The sequence below is a fragment of the Bos indicus x Bos taurus genome, chromosome 16 (genome assembly GCF_003369695.1).
Source record: "Bos indicus x Bos taurus breed Angus x Brahman F1 hybrid chromosome 16, Bos_hybrid_MaternalHap_v2.0, whole genome shotgun sequence".
In the NCBI taxonomy this organism is placed as follows: domain Eukaryota; kingdom Metazoa; phylum Chordata; class Mammalia; order Artiodactyla; family Bovidae; genus Bos; species Bos indicus x Bos taurus.
This window is the reverse complement of record NC_040091.1, coordinates 51,744,508-51,761,593: the sequence shown is the minus strand read 5'-3', so window position 1 is coordinate 51,761,593 and position 17,086 is coordinate 51,744,508. Positions and strand designations below refer to the sequence as shown.

Genomic DNA, 17,086 nt, shown 5'->3' with positions numbered 1-17,086 from the left:
CTCACTTCCCAAGTGGGTGGAAACTTCTTAGGATACTCTGCCTTGTGCCAAGGCTCCAGCTAAACATACTGATGGGCTTGAACGGGGTGTCAGTCCACAGTGAGCATGGTGGCCACCAGCCCTGGATACAGATACCCCCAGGAATCATGTTTCAGGATGCATGAGGAATGGCCATGACCAGCATCAGTTTTCTCCTTGACATTTCCTGTAGCATCTTAAGTTGCAAGAAGGCCCCCAAAACGAACCTTACCGAAGCACTCTTTATTTTGAAAGAAATTAAACAGATACTGTATAGCTCAGTTGGTAAAGAATCTACCTGCAGTGCAGGAGACCAGGGTTCGATTCCTGGGTTGGCAGGATCCCCTGGAGAAGGAAATGGCAACCCACTCCAGTATTCTTGCCTGGAAAATTCCATGGACAGAGGATTCTGGCAGGCTATAGTCCTCAGGATCACAAGAGTCGAACACAAATTAGCAACTAAACCACCACTCTTAAATGTCTTTGCCGTTCCTATTGGCCTTGGGGCAAGAAATATGGCTGCTCACCACTGGGGCAAGAAATTTCCAGGAGGCAATCGCAAGGCATTTTGAGGAGGTGGCGGGGTGGGGAGCGGTGTGGAAAGGTGCATTATTCAATGAGGATGATCCCAAAGGAGGTATCAGCTCCAAATGCCACACCCAAGCCAGAGGTTCATGGATCTGACTCAGCGGTGGTCCCCCATCCCAGCAAGCAAATGGGTGGGCCAACGCAATAATCACTATCCATGGGGCTCACGGAAGCAGGCTGAGCAGAGAGGTCCTGAGGCCTGAAGGAGAGATGGGAGGGTCAGTGAAGGGAAGAGGCAGATCCATTGGGGGTCCTCAGACCACACAGCTATCCATCACTCTCCAAGTATCCACTGCCCCCAGCTTTGCCTCCAAGAACCGCACAGACACAAACGTGCACTGTCCCTACATGGACACGTGGATAGGAACCCTCCTCCTGCACATGGCCTCTGCTCAAAGAGCCCCTTCACTTTCCACAGAATTCACCGTTAAGGCCCACCCACCCATACAGAAGTTGGCCAGGAAAGCAGGTTGGAAAAAAGGATTAACTGTGGAAATACACGCAGAGGCCAGCAGCCAGCTGGTGAAAGCAAAAAAGAGGAGAGAAGCCCTCTTGTCTTCTGAGATGACCCACACCCTACGGAGTATGCAGAATAAACCTGCTTTCACTCCACTTCGGCTCGCTAGTGAATTCTTTCCTGCATGAAGCCAAGGCCCCTCACTTGGTGGCCCACCCCAGGGACTCGCCTGAGACCTTGGGATATGACCATCCTCTCGCGTCCCCTTTTCCTGCAACAGTAGTATCATGGTCATTTCCTGGAGCAGAACACAGGAGACAGGTGTTTCAGGAAACTCGGAGTGGCCTGCCCTGTTGTAGTGATCAATTCTTTGAAGTTCTAGCAAGTCTAACTTCCGCTTTTAGGGTTTCAGGAAAAGGGTACTTCTGGTTCTCAGAGATGTCAAATCAGGAAGGTGGGAGGGAAGAAAAAAAAGGTGGGGTGGGAGACACCAGTTGCAGGTTAGACTCTAAGAAGGACTTCTTTCCCAAATGTGAGCACTCCTCAGCATGACAATAGGCTAGCAAAGAAGAAAAAGAACATTCTGGTACATGTTTTTTTTTTTTAAAGCATACAGCAGTTGTCATTGGATCACAGTACATTTGCCTTCCTCGGACCTCTTCTGAGCACCTTCCTCCAAAGTAAAATTGGGAAATACTTGCCTAGCACATACCTGGGAAATGAGTGTAGAGCGGGGTGGAGCCTTGTCAACTCAACAGGTGCCCTGCTGTCTGGGAAAGTTCTTGGGATGTGGGGAGGAGGGGCTGGCAGGAAGCGTGGCTGGAGGAGGGTGTCCTCCAAGGCTGGGGACAGGGGACTCGTGGGGCTGGAGACACTGTGAGCATAGCTTACATCCTTGCTGGGCAGCAGCATCACAAATGAGGGGGAAGGGAAGTATTTGATTTTTTTTAAGCAGAAAGTAGTTGTCAGGGGTGAGAGCAGAGCTCTGGGATTTCTCAGGGTGCCTCATGGGTTAGTGTATTTGAAGGGACACTTGGGGGGAAAGGGCTATCAGTTCTTAGCTCAGGGCCTCCAAAGGCCCGCTTGGCTCTGGGGTTGGGGTGTTGGGGGTGGCCCACTCGGGCTCCTGCCATCATTCTAGCAGCTGCACAGTTAGTGATTCGATGCCATTTAGACCACACTGTGTGGTCCTAGCAGCCCGGGCTCAGGAGGCCTGACCATTGCACCTACTATTTCATAGGAGCTGTGACCGAGGGCTTGGGGAAAGCATCTCCATCCAATGCAGCGGCCGTTATCAGGCCATAAAACATCAGTATTTCACATTATAATACAGTGTTTAAAAAAGAGAATTCAGCATTTGGCTTGAAAAGTGCTGACAGGGGCTCCCCCATTACTGCCCAAGGGCAGGGAGTTTTAACTGGAGTCAGCTGTCTGAGCAGGGCTGGCCCAAGGACGGGAGGGACCCAGGGTGGAAGGATGGGGGCGCTGGCAGCAGCCACGCCACGTGCTCACTGGCCTCTGGTGGGTGGAGGCCAGGGACGGTGCTGAACACAGGACAGCCCCTATGACAAAGAATTGTCTAGTCTCAAATGTCATTTAATACTGCCAAGGTTATCTAGACAAATGGTGCTGATGAACGTATTTGCAGGGCAGGAATAGAAACACGGATATAGAGAAAACAGACGTGTGGACACAGCAGGGGAAGGAGAGGCTGGGACAAATCGACAGTAGCGTTGCCACATCGGAGAAGGCAATGGCACCCACTCCAGGACCCTTGCCTGGAAAATCCCATGGACGGAGGAGCCTGGTGGGCTCCAGTCCATGGGGTCTCTAAGAGTCGGGCACAACTGAGCGACTTCACTTTCACTTTTCACTTTCATGCATTGGAGAAGGAAATGGCAACCCACTCGTGTTTTTGCCTAGAGAATTCCAGGGATGGGGGAGCCTGGTGGGCTGCCGTCTATGGGGTCGCACAGAGTCGGATATATACTGCTGCAGCTGCCACTGTTTAGTCACTAAGTCATGTCTGACTCTTTGTGACCCCACGCCCTGTAGCCCATCAGGCTCCTCTGTCCATGGGATTTCCCAGATAAGAATAGGGGGTGTGGGTTGCCATTTCCTTCTCCAGGGGATCTTCCTGACTTAGAGATCATATCACCGTCTCCTGCGTGGCAGGCGAGGTTTTTGTTTTGTTTTCACCACTGAGCCACCTGGGAAGCCCCATATATACACTATGCTATGCTAAGTCGCTTCAGTCGTGTCCGACTCTGTGGGACCCCATAGACGGCAGCCTACCAGGTTCCTCTGTCCATGGATTTTCCAGGCAAGAGTACTGGAGCGGGGTGCCATCTTGTGTAAAATAGAAAGCTAGTGGGAAGCTGCTACAGGGATCTCAGCTTGGTGCTCTGTGATGACCTAGAGGGGTGGATCTAGGGGTGGGAGGGAGGCTCACGAGGGAGGGAATATATATATACTTACAGCTGATTCTTGTTGATATATGGCAGAAACCAGTCCAACATTATAAAGTGATTATCCCTCAATTAAAAATAAAGAAAAAAATGTTGTTAAAATACTGCCAAGGTTGAGAGTTCCTGAGACCATGTGTACATTTAAAGAACTACAAGCATCTTAAGGTGGCCTCGAGGGGGTGGGGCTGGCAGAAGGTCAGTCAGAAAGGGAGACCTGCTCCCTCCCTCCTCACCTCCCGCCCTTCCTGCCTTCTTTTAACCAACGTGTACAGAGCTCCTTCCGTTTCAGGCAGCTGAGCTCACAGAGCTTCAAAAACTGATTTCCAACCCACGTCCAGTGGCATCATGTGGGCAACTGAAATTGGCCACAGTGGGCATATTTACATCACAGAGATGGGCAAACACGTGCTATAAACCAAAGCGCTCTTTAAAAATATGAGAGCTGCTTGTTACACATTTACCAGCACGACACTAACTTGGGCCCTTACTAGGAACCAGGGATACCCAGGGAGCAGACGGGGCTCAGCTCCTGTCCTTGTGGAGTTGATATCTAGTGGGAAGTCAGACACTCTTCAAACAATTCAGTTCAGTTCAGTAGCTCAGTCATGTCCGACTCTTTGCAACCCCATGAATTGCAGCATGCCAGGCCTCCCCGTCCATCACCAACTCCCGGAGTTTACCCAAACTCACGTCCATTGAGTCGGTGATGCCATCCAGCCATCTCATCCTCTGTTGTCCCCTTTTTCTCCTGCCCCCAATCCCTCCCAGCATCAGGGTCTTTTCCAATGAGTCAACTCTTTGCATAAGGCGGCCAAAGTATTGGAGTTTCAGCTTCAGCATCAGTCCTTCCAATGAACACCCAGGACTGATCTCCTTTAGGATGGACTGGTTGTATTTCCTTCAAACAATTACATAACTGTTAATGAACTTCAGCTCTGAGAAGTGTAGGCTCCGTGTCTGGGATAATGAGAGCTTGTGTGAGCATAAGTGTGGGCCGGGGGCCATGGAGGGGGTGTGTGTTTCAGGGGGTGACTGGCCTCGGCTAGGTGACCTGGAAGAGGTAACATTTAAATAGGGCCCTGACGGCTTTGTAGGAGTTCAGGCAGATTAGACAACAACAGATCACCTTTAGGGCAGAGAGGGCAGCAGGCACAGCCAGTTAGGGATGAGGGCTAGGAGAGGCAGGAGGACTGAGGAAGTATTCCTAAAAAGCCCAGGGAGGGGTGAGAGACCGAGGAGAAGCTGATCAAGTTGGCAAGGCGGACCACACAGAGCGCTGTTACGTAAGGAACTTAGGTTTTATCCAGGCAGCTGGTGAAGGGTGTTGAGCAGAAGACATCCCTGGGTAGATTCAAATTAAAAACAAAATTATGTTGTTCCCTCCTTTCCTATAGCTTTGGGGTTTACCGCCGCTAATGGCATTAAGCATCACCATGAACCAGGCCTGGGCAATAAAGAGATGGATAGGTTTGCCTGCTGACTTAGGGATTTCCTTTGGGCAGGGCAGGTGAACAGACCCATGCACGTGGCACCAGCAGAACATGAAGAGTTCAGGGTGGACAGTGCCCATCGCAGGAGGGATGTCCACTTGGGCAGTGAGGAGGAAGGCGGACTCTGAAGGACCTCCCTCTACAAAACCCCTAAATCTGAAACAAAACATACTTTGTAACACATCACTGGCCTCATCAACAGTAAGGAAAATTCCCAAGGCACTTCCATCCGAAAACAAAAGGCTGTGATCTAATACCAGGACCAGAGCAGTGAGTGATAACCAAATGCAAACACTGGGGCTTGTCCTAAGGACAGATGCTGACATCAGGACCAGTGACGGGGGAGAAAGCCTCGTTGCTGTTCAGTCGCTAAGTCACGTCCAGTGCTTTGTGACCCCATGAACTGCAGCACGCCAAGCTCCTCTGTCCTCCACTAACTCCTGGAATTTGCTCAAATTTATGTCCATGGAGTCAGTGATGCTATCTAACCATCTCGTCCTCTGAGGCCCCCTTCTTTCTTGGGTTGTGGCAAAGTGAAACATCAGAATATGCAACTCTTATCCTCCTAGGGCCTCTGACAGGGAGTGAAGTGGTCCCTGCTCCCAGGTGTCATCCCCACTCCCTATCTCATCCCCACCCCAGCAGAAGCAATGTCTATCCTCTCTGGAGGAAAACATTGCTATTTAGAAGCCGGAGATTCCCATAAGATCAAATATGAGTTCATGCATGAGAGTCAGCAGAAAGATTAATAAACAGCAATCTGGACCCTCTAAGCCCTTTCAGACACAGTAATTATCCACACCAAATACATGGTAATGTGCAGGCAATATTTAAGATTAAATACTTTAGGGTATTTAAGGAAATCTAAAAAATCATAGACCTGAACAAACAACATGAGACTATATGGGAAGACCAGGCAAAGTTAAAAGAGAACCAAATAGAAATTTTAGAAATTAAAAAATATATACAGTTGGTAACATTTAAAAAAAAAAGGATGGACTAAACAGCAAACTAAATAGCTGAAGAGAGACTATTAAAAATGGAAAATAAGTCTAAGGAAATTACCCAAGTGCAATACAGAGAAAGAAGTTGATGAAACCCATAAAGGAGAAATCTGGTCTGTAGCAATAGCCACCAGCCACATACAGCCATGTAAACTTATATTTGAATCAATTAAAATTAAACTTATAAGTCAGTTCCCCCGTTGCACTAGCCACATTTTAAGTGCTCATAGCCACATGTGGTTAACAGCTGTCATACTGGACAATGTATATTGCAGGCAGACCTCAAAGATGTGATGGATTGGGTTCCAGACCATCACAGTAAAGTGAATACCACAATAAAGCAAGTCACATGAATTTTTTGGTTTCCCAGTGCATATAAAAGTTATGCTTACATTGTACTGTTTCCTATTAACTGTGCAATACCATTCTATCTAAAAAACAGTGTACATACCTTAATTTATAAATACTTTATTGCTAAAAAATGCTAACCATCATCTGAGCCTTCAGCAAGTGGTAATCTTTTTGCAATAGTAACATCAAGGATCACTGAGCACAGATCACCATAACAAATGTAATAATGAAAATGTTCGAAATATCAAGGGAATTGCCAAAATTTGACAGAGATATGAAGTGATAAAATGTTGGAAAAATGGTGCCAATAGACTTGCTTGACAAAGGATTGCCACAATCCTTCAATTTGTAAAAAATGTAATATTTGTAAAGTGTAATAAGGCAAGATATGCCTATATGCAACATTTCCATCATCAGAGAAAGTTCTGTTGGACAGACTAGGTTGTAAGATAGGGAAGAAAGTCCAATCCCAGAAGAAGAGCAAACAGAATGGAGAAGAGAAAGAAGTAATGGTTGAGGGATTTCCTTAGAGGTCCAGTGGTTAAGACTTCACCTTCCAATACCAGTAGTGTAGGTCCAATCCCTTGTCGGGGAACTAAGATCCCACATGCCTTGCAGCCAAAAAAAAAAACAGAAGCAATATTATAACAAATTCAATAAAGACTTTAAAAACGGTCTTTAAAAAAGAACTGTAATAGTCTGTAAAAAGACTCTAAAAATGGTCTTTTTTACAATAAAAAAAATCATAAAAAATAATGGTTGAGAATATTAAAAAACGAACCCACTGATGCAGGAAACACAATTTATATAAATCAGGATGGATGAAAAGAAATCCACATCTAGCCACATCATAGTGAAACTGAACAAAAAAGACAAAGAGAAAATCTGAAGAGTAGCTAACAAAAGAACAATCAAACTGGAGCTGACTTCTCTTTAGCAAAAAGGAGACAGATAGTCGAGTAATGTCTTCCAAGTGCAAAGGAAAAAATTGTCAACCTAAAACTGCATACCCAGCAGAACTCTTTAGTAACAAGGGCGACATATAGACTTTTTTCATATAAACAAAAGTCGTAAGAGCTTACCGACAAAAAACTCTTTATGGAGGAACTTTTAAAACATGCTCTTCATAAATATGAATATACCTCTTCCTAGAAGTGAGGTCTGAGACATAAGAAGGAATGATGAACAAAGAAACTGGTAAGCATGTAGGTAAATTATTTTAAGCAAGTATTACCAATACAAATTAATCATGATGACAGCGTCTAAAGTGTGTGTGTGTGTGTGCTCGGTCATGTCTGATTCTTTGAGAGCCCATGGACTGTAGCCTGCCAGGCACCTTTGTCCATGGGATTTTCCAGGCAAGAATTCTGGAGTAGGGTGCCACTCCCTTCTCCAAGGGATCTTCCTGACCCAGGGATTGAACCCAAGCCTCTTGGTCTCCTGCACTGGCAGGCAGATTCTTTACCACTAGTGCCACCTGGGAAACCCATAATGTCTAAATTAGAGTTGTTGTTGTTTGTTTGTTTTTAAGAATGGAATTAAAATATTGGACATGGTAGTGTAAGTCAGGAAGAATGATCAGAATTAATATATTTTTAATAACTCTTACTATTTAGGAGAAGGCATTAAGATATTGATCAATCCTAGGCTTTATTAAGTTAAATATACACAGTATTTTAGAAGGTTCTAGAACATCCATATACATCAGAATCTCCTGGAGGCCTGTTAAAACACGGATCACTGGCTCCCACCCTCAGAATTTCTGTTCCAGGAGATCTGGGGTGGGTTTCTAGAATTTTCGTTTCTAACAAATTCCCAGGTGTTGCGGCCACTACTGGCCCAGGCACCACACTTCAAGAACGACTGAACCCAAAACAGTAGTTTTGGAAATAGGGTGCTTAACTTCCAAACCAACAGAGGGGTGTAAAATGAAATGAGAAAACAAAACTTTTCCATCCAGACCAGCTTTGCCCAGTAAAAATATAATGTCAACCACATTAACATTATGTGGTTTTAGATTTTTCTGGTTCAGTTCAGTTCAGTCACTCAGTCGTGTCCGACTCTTTGCGACCCCATGAATCGCAGCACGCCTGGCCTCCCTGTCCATCACCAACTCCCAGAGTTCACTCAGACTCACGTCCATCGAGTTGGTGATACCATCCAGCCATCTCATCCTCTGTCGTCCCCTTCTCCTTCTGCCCCCAATCCCTCCCAGCAGCAGAGTCTTTTCCAATGAGTTAACTCTTTGCATGAGGTGGCCAAAGTATTGGAGTTTCAGCTTTAGCATCAGTCCTTCGAAAGAACACCCAGGGCTGATCTCCTTTAGGATGGACTGGTTGGATCTCCTTGCAGTCCAAGGGACTCTCAAGAGTCTTCTCCAACACCACAGTTCAAAAGCATCAATTCTTTAGCACTCAGCTTTCTTCACAGTCCAACTCTCACATCCATACATGACCACTGAAAAAACCACAGCCTTGACTAGACCGACCTTTGTTGGCAAAGTAATGTCTCTGCTTTTCAATATGCTATCTAGGTTGGTCATAACTTTCCTTCCAAGGAGTAAGCATCTTTTAATTTCATGGCTGCAGTCACCATCTGCAGTGATTTTGGAGCCCAAAAAAATAAAGTCTGACACTGTTTCCACTGTTTCCCCATCTATTTGCCATGAAGTGATGGGACCAGATGCCATGATCTTAGTTTTCTGAATGTTGAGCTTTAAGCCAACTTTTTCACTCTCCTCTTTCACTTTCATCAAGAGGCTTTTTAGTTCCTCTTCACTTTCTGCCATAAGGTAGATACGTTAAAAAAGTAAAAAGAAACTGGTGAAATGAGTCTTAGTAATGTATTTTATTTAACTCAATATACCCCAAATATTATCATTTCAATATGTGATCAATTTTTAAAAGTATTAATGAGACACTTTATTTTTTTTTTTTTTGGTACAAAGTCTTCAAAATTCAGGGTGTATTTTACACTATCAGCACTTCTCAATGTGGACTGACCACCCTGCAGGTACCCAACGGCCACACATGGTTTGTGGCTACAGCCCTGGACAGAGCGGGTCTAGACTGTAAGGGACGAGAGCCTGCAGAGGACAGAGGCCACACAGTCACTGAGTGCCCACAATATGCCAGACTACAGGGTGAGCACTTTGTCCACGTCAAACATCATCTCCTTCCGTCCCCACATAGGCCTGTGAGATTAGCGTTAGTATCACCCCAGACGGGAATAGCAAGGCTGAGAAAACTTAAAACATTTCCCCAGGATCATGTGGCTGGCAAGTAGCAGAGCTGGGCTTCAAAGCTAGGTCTCTCATAGTCGATTGCCCACGTCGGAACCTCAGGGTTTCTATAAAGGATTTTATGTAACAGTTCAGTTCAGTTCAGTTCAGTTGCTCAGTCGTGTCCAACTCTTTGTGACCCCATGAACCGCAGCACGCCAGGCCTCCCTGTCCATCACCAACTCCCAGAGTCCACCCAAACCCATGTCCATTGAGTCAATGATGCCATCCAACCATCTCATCCTCTGTTGTCTCCTTCTCCTTCTGCCCTCAATCTTTCCCAGCATCAGGGTCTTTTCCAATGAGTCTGCTCTTCGCATCAGGTGGCCAAAGTATTGGAGTTTCAGCCTCAACATCAGTCCTTCCAATGAACACCCAGGCCAGATAGTAAATATCTTAGCCTTTTGGGACCAATCTGTCACAACCATTCAGCTCTGCTCTGGTAACAAGACAGCATGCATGTGTGCTCAATCACGTCCAACTCTTTGCAACCCGGTGGACTGTAGCCCACCCAGGCTCCTCTGTTCATGGGATTATCCAGGCAAGAATACTGGAATGAGTTGCCATTTCCTCCTCCAGGGGATCTTCCCAACCCAGGGATTGAACCTGTGTCTCCTGCGTCGGCAGGTGGATTCTTTACCATTGAGCTACCTGGGAAGCCCCAATAGGACAGCCTTAGACAATGTGTAAACAAATGAGCGTGGTTCTGTCCCAATAGCATTTCATGTAGGGAAGCAGGTAGAGGGCAGGGTCTGGCCTTTGGGCTGTAGTCTGCAACCCCTGTGCTAGGCTAACACAACTGGGCCTCTGGAGGCCCAGGTTCAGGGAGACCTCAACGACTAATTGCTGATGTTCTGTGGTGTGTGCATGTATCGGGAGTGTTTGGAAGGATGAGACCCTCTCTTTCCAGAACCACCATGGCCCTCCCAATGTTCAGAAGGATCCAGAATGGCTATGTTTTGGTGGGACCTCCTCAGACTCTGCCAGGGGCTTGGCCAGCCCCTCTAACTCTGTAGCCTCTGCTGAGTTCCTGGCTATAAACATGAGTTATTCCCACTCTCAGGGCTGAGACAGAGGGGAAATAAAGGCCAGGATTGATGGAATCCCAGACATAAAATCTGGCACCATAATGCCTACATTTTGGAAATTGCCTTTAATTAATGGTTTATGGCCACAAAGGTTCCCTCCCCCCACCCTTCATCCTTCTGTAGCATCTTCTCCCTGGTGATCAGTCCTGGGGATGGGAACAGGGAGGGGGTGAAAGAGGAGGGCTAGTGAATAGCTGGTTTTTCAGAAACCAAAATGTGTGGTTTTGCTTATATGAACCCAGCTTGGCCTCTGGCATTCCTCGAGCCTGGACTCCATAAATAATGTGAATTGAAAAGCCAGCTCCCTGCACAGGCCTGAGGCCTGTTAGCTACAGACTCACCCACACACACGCACAAAAACACATCAAGCTCAGGAAAACACACACTCACAAGTGTGTATACACACACACACACACATACACACACACCGGAAATTTGCTTTTTTATTTTTTTGGTCCACTTATCAGTCTCTCCTTCTTCCTGTTTATCTTGCTGTCTTTGTGTTCCGTGGCACTATTTCTTCCCTGAAGTTCTGCTCTTTGAGTCTCTCTTCCGTTCTCTCTCCTGTCTTTCCCCTTCCCATGCCCTTTGATCTCCCCTACTTGGGGACACATAGCCAAGCTACACAAACACACCCCCAGCTGCCCACCTCAGCAGAGAATCCACAAATCCTCCCCTCCCATCACAGACACCCCTGCCCCTCCCACCTGGACCAGGCTTGACTCTAACCAGGACAATGAACTTCTGCCCAGGTGCAAGAAGTTCAATTAGGTTCCCTCCCTAAGCACCTGAGCTGAACTCAAACCACATTTCATCCCAGGAATACAAGGGGACGGAGGCAACTCTGCCAAATTCTAGGTATAGCCAAAAATATTGCCCAAGCCCCAGGGTAGAGGCCCTTTATTACCAATAATAGCCACCTTGACTGAGTGTCTACTATGGCTTCATATTCAGAATATATAATAGTCATGTTAACCTAAGAGGTAGATATTCTTATTATTCTCATTTTATAGGTGGGAAAACTGAGGCTTCAAGAAGTAAAGGAATTTGCTTAAAACCAAAGTCTGTTCAACTCCAAAGCCTAGTCTCTTCCCACATGCTCAGTCACTTCAGTCTTGTCTGACTTATTGCGACCCTGTGGATTGCAGCCCTCCAGGCTCCTCAGTCCATGGGATTTCCTAGGCAACAATACTGGAGTGGGTTGTCATGCCCTCCTCCAGGGGACCTTCTTGACCCAGGGATTGAACCCACGTCTCCTGTGTCTCCTGCATTGCAGGTGGATTCTTTACCCTGAGCCACTGGGGAAGCCCCAGTCTCTTCCCACAGGGCTGGTCCAAATAGACAACATGGGTTGTGTCTTGGGATCTGGGATTACCAGATTCAGCCACATATGGTCTCTCATCTCCCCAGAAACATGTAACAGAGACATGACTCCAATACAGGAATAAGGCAGAGGTTCTCAAGTCTAGCCAACAGGCGGACACACTGTTCAGATGCCAGTGGTCAGCAGCTGTACACCCAACCAGAAAGGCTTCCCTGCCAGTCAAGCCTGTCCTTGGGGGCCCAGCTCTAGCAGTGGAGGGAGGGGAACACCTAGGCTGAGGCCCCTAGCCAGGCAAGGACTTGGAGCCTCCCAGGCAGGGCTGCAGAGGCAGCCGCTGTTTCTGCATTCCCTGGCGCCATGGCAACAAGAGTGCTCAAATTGGTGACCCACAGAGTCTGTACCATCTGCTGTTTTCGGGGCTGGGGGTTGCAGGGTCACCTTCTGTCTGCCTGAGAAAGGAAATATAGTAATGTGGCAATGACCTCTCACCCTTGTCTATGCAGTGTAGAAAGGCCCCATCAGCCCCGCTGTCACTGAGTCCGCAGAGCAGCCCAGGGGTGGAGGCAGGCAGCAGAGAGCAGTATCACGACAACATGCAGAGATGGGCACTGAGGCATGAGGCACCATCTCTGCCCACCCTGCGTTAGGTCGTTCTGCCTGGCGCCCTGCTGGACCAGCCCGGCATCTTTCAGGCCAGGTGGCTGTGGGCCCCGAAGGGCTCTTAGCTGGGTAGTTAGGTGTTGGGGAGAAAGGTTTCGGTGGAGCTGAGATGAGGGAGGTGGGTATGGTCACCAAGCTGCAGTTCCCCAAGAGTCGTCCAAGGCGTTTCAATGGAGGGAGGCAAGTGACTGGGGGAAAGGGCTTCATACAAACTCAGTGACTTGAAGAAGTAAGGTCTTTAGTCTGTGGGGGTTTTTTTTTGTTTTTTTTTTTCAATTTCAAAAATAATATAGCCAATGCAGAAAACTTGGAAAACAGAAAAATATGCACACACATTCTGGCACACTCACAAGTTCATGACACACACACACATGTTCACACACAAATATCATCCCTTTCCAGAGATAAAGACTTTCAGCATTTAACCATCTAATACAATGTAATATATGACATATATGTATATATTATATAGATACAATTATTAGGATTCCCTGGTGGTTCAGATGGTAAAGAATCTGCCTGCCATGCAGGAAACCTGGGTTCAATCCCTGTGTACAGAAGATCCCCTGGAGATGGGAATGGCAACCCACTCCAGTATTCTTGCCTGGAGAATTCCATGGACAGAGAAGCCTGGCAGGCTACAATCCATGGGGCTGCAAAAAGTCAGACACGACTCAGCGACTAACACATGTATTATATGCACATTATATATATTATCATACATATTTTAGCGTGGTTGGGATTATGTTGTACCTGCTATCTTGTACTGTGCTTTTTCATTTTGCAATAGATTGTGCACATTTTCTCATATAAAATATATTCCCATGACAGGTTTTTCAATGAACTGCCTATATGCCGACATACAAATGAAGTATCATTCATTCAGATTAAACTTTCATCCATAACCATTTATACTGCTTCCTAGTTTTTAAATGTTTCTATTTTTTTCATTATAAATTTATATATGTTTATTATGGAACTTTAATGATACTTAGAGGTACGGCAGGAGGGAGATAACGTCATACAAACTCAGTAACTGTAACACTTTTGTGCTTTTCACACCGATTGTTTTACTATTTGTCTGATTTGATGGCTATGTAATTTTTACCTTGTTATAATGGTGTATAATATACAATATAGGGCTCTTTCAAATCAGGCTTATTTTTTAATATTTGTCATTTCTCACAGTATTGAGTTTATCCATTTGGGTTTTCATTTAACCATGCTTTGAAAAAAGATTCTTTTCCCTTCTCTGTTGACTCCTCACCACCTGAACTTGGTATATTTATCAAGTGTTGATGCAGCTGACTGTGGATTGAGGAATGGGGCTGGAAAATGCTGGTAGAAAGACATTTTTGCCTGTGAGGGCCACTCCGGAAACACATTTCAGTGTGTACAGGAATAGAGCTGGTGCTCCATTTATCCTAAAAATATGAATCACCCAGTCGCCCAAAAATGACTGTCTCTGTGTTGTGTACAGTAGAGAAAAATGAGGGATGACCAGGCCCACCGACAGGAGGCAGGTGAAATAGATTGTGGAGCATCATTCCACGAATCCTGTGTGGTCAAAAGATATTACAGGTCACTGCTGAGAAGGAGGCATGTCCTCCATGGTGTAAATGAGAACAGCATATTACAAAACGGGATGGACCATGTAAATATGGGCATCTGTGTGTGTTTGTAAGAGTGGGCATTTTTTGTGTTGCTTTTTTTTTTCCCCCCAGTGGCTATAATGCTGTTTATTTTTTATGAGGATATGTAGTCAGATTAAGCACAGGTTAATAATACCAGTTTGTTCTTTTCAAAGCAAAGCAAAAGCCCTGTAGACTTTTTATTTATTTATTTACTTTTTAATTGGAGGAAGTGTAGGCATCTGTGTATCTCAAAGAATATTTAACTAAATACCAGCAGCTGCTATCTCCGGGTAGCGTGGGTTTGGGGGTGATTCTCTGTTTTATTTTTATTCTTTCTTGGATTTTTAATTCTTCAACTTTTTTTCCTTTTAGAGGGCATAGGTTACTAGTGTATTGGGGGAGGGGCAGCACAACAAAACAAAAGCCATTTTGATTCTGAAAAGAAGAACCGTATAGGGTGGGGAAGACATGGGGCGGGGGTACTCAGAGGGGGCAGCCTGCCCCCTGCCTGCCCCTCACCCTACTCCCCAGCACGGCCCTGTGTGCTTGTGTGTTGCAGACTCCGACAGCCAGTGCAGCCCCACGAGGCAGAGCCTCAGCCTGTCGGAGGGCGAGGAGCAAATGGACCGGCTGCAGCAGGTGGAGCTGGTCAGGACCACGCCCATGTCCCACTGGAAGGCGGGTACCGTCCAGGCCTGGCTGGAGGTAGTCATGGCCATGCCCATGTACGTCAAGGCCTGCGCGGAGAACGTCAAGAGTGGGAAGGTAGGACCCCCGTGGGGATTCTCCCCTCATCCCACCCCACACACCAGAGTTACAGGAGCTGGCTGAACCGGATTCATGCTCCAGTGACTCCAGTAAATCACTGTCTCTCCAACAAGGTTCATAGCTCTTCTGATCCTCAGCTCCTCATCTTTAAAATGGGACTAATTTTCCCTTACCTGGCTGGAGGGAGGCAGGGCTGGACTTGAGCACCTTTTCAGTTCGTTCGGGGATTCCACCGCCTCCCGTAGCAGCAGCCCTCTGGCGAGGCGCCTGCAGAGCTCTTCCCATTGCTCTGCCCGGAACGCCGGGAGGGATTCCTTGGGTCCCCGCTCCCACGCCTCCCTTCGGCGCTCAATCCCCACCTCCCGGGCGCAGGTGCTGCTGAGCCTGAGCGACGAAGACCTGGAGCTTGGCCTAGGCGTGTGTAGCTCGCTACACCGGCGCAAGCTCCGGCTGGCCATCGAGGACTACCGCGACGCCGAGGCAGGCAGGAGGTGAGCCGGCGCCCTGGTCTCGGGGAATTGAGAGATGAGCCGCCAGAGACCTCGCCTCAGGGTCACAAGGGTGATGGGGCGGGCGCTGTGGGTGGGGCCAGGTGAGGAGTGCCAGGTCCTGGGACGCCACTGGGCGGCGCTCTGGGTGGGCCCTTCCCTGTAGAGCCCCTCCCTGTAGCAAGATGGAGAACAAACTCAGTGCAGCTCCAAGAGCCCTAGGATCGTTCCAGTGCGGGAGTCGGGAGTCTTCAGGCGCAACCCAGAACTCCTCTAGACTCCGAGGGTAGGCCAGTCCTGGTGGACCTGGGAAATTTGGCCAAGATGTTTGTTCTGCCTACTCCCACCTCAAACCCCAGCTCTTAACATTCCAACTAAGAGACAGCCTACAGGCTGCTGCTGCTAAGTCGCTTCAGTCGTGTCCGACTCTGCGACCCCATAGACGGCAGCCCACCAGGCGCCCCCGTCCCTGGGATTCTCCAGGCAAGAACACTGGAGTGGGTTGCCATTTCCTTCTCCAATGCATGAAAGTGAAAAGTAAAAGTGAAGTCGCTCAGTCGTGTCCGACTCCCATCGACCCCATGGACTGCAGCCTTCCAGGCTCCTCCGCCCACGGGATTTTCCAGGGAAGAGTACCACAGTGGGGTGCCATTGCCTTCTCCGAGGACGAAAAGAAATGGACCTGATTTGGGGCCAGGTGCGAGGGGGTGTTTGAGGGCCCGGAGGGAAGGGGCGTCCATCAGTAAGCACACCTGGGAGGGGCTGACCATCCGCCCATCAAGTGTGTCCCGCCGCCCTCCCGCCCCCAGCTCCTGCCGGCCTCTCTCCTGACCTTTGTGAGCAGGACTTACTGGGGAGCCCCTCATTCACCAAGCAGCTCCAGGGAAAAGGAAAGGAGCCCCCTACCCAGTCCTCAGCGTGCAAAAGGGGAAGAAAACTAGCTGGTAAATCTGACACTTTCTGTTTTGCATAATTATCTCCTTCACTGGTTTCCCCATCATTTTTGTGCAGTTAATTAATCTAACCTGGTGGTGTGTGCTATTTGCAGAAGCAGCTTTGTGGATTAAAAATAAGAAGGGGCTAGGGGTAGGAAGGCAGGCTGGTTTAAAAGCCAGAAAAGCAAATTGCTGGGTGTCCTGGAGAATGATTCCGAGGTGGCAGGAAAAAAGAGATGAGACGGGATCTGAAACTCAGGCAGTAATTCCCAGGAAAGCCAAGTAAGAAGGTCATGGCCCTTATCAGAAGGTCTGGACCTTCCTAAAGGACATGGTGGGGAGTGGTGGAGGAGTGGGGAGACTGGGGGGCGGGGAGGAGGGAAGAGCAGGGCAGAGCTTTCGGTTCCGCTGAGCTTCCCCTCCTGAGTGTCCCACAAGCACCTCACATCCACCACAGACCCTTACCCAGTGTCTGCCCCCACTCCCCAAAAGCTTACCACTCTGGGTCACCCAAGCTGGAAACCCCACCCCCA

General features: G+C 47.8%; 1 protein-coding gene across 4 annotated transcripts in view; it reads left to right on the top strand.

Annotated features, from left to right (window-relative positions):
• The window catches only part of KAZN (kazrin, periplakin interacting protein), a 1,334,539-nt gene that overhangs the window by 1,291,263 nt on the left and 26,190 nt on the right, over window positions 1-17,086 (top strand). For all 4 annotated transcript variants that reach the window (XM_027565341.1, XM_027565343.1, XM_027565342.1 and 1 more), the window contains 2 exons: window positions 14,922-15,127; window positions 15,503-15,621. In XM_027565341.1, the coding sequence (XP_027421142.1) occupies window positions 14,922-15,127; window positions 15,503-15,621 (325 nt within the window). The remainder of the gene's footprint in view (window positions 1-14,921; window positions 15,128-15,502; window positions 15,622-17,086) is intronic.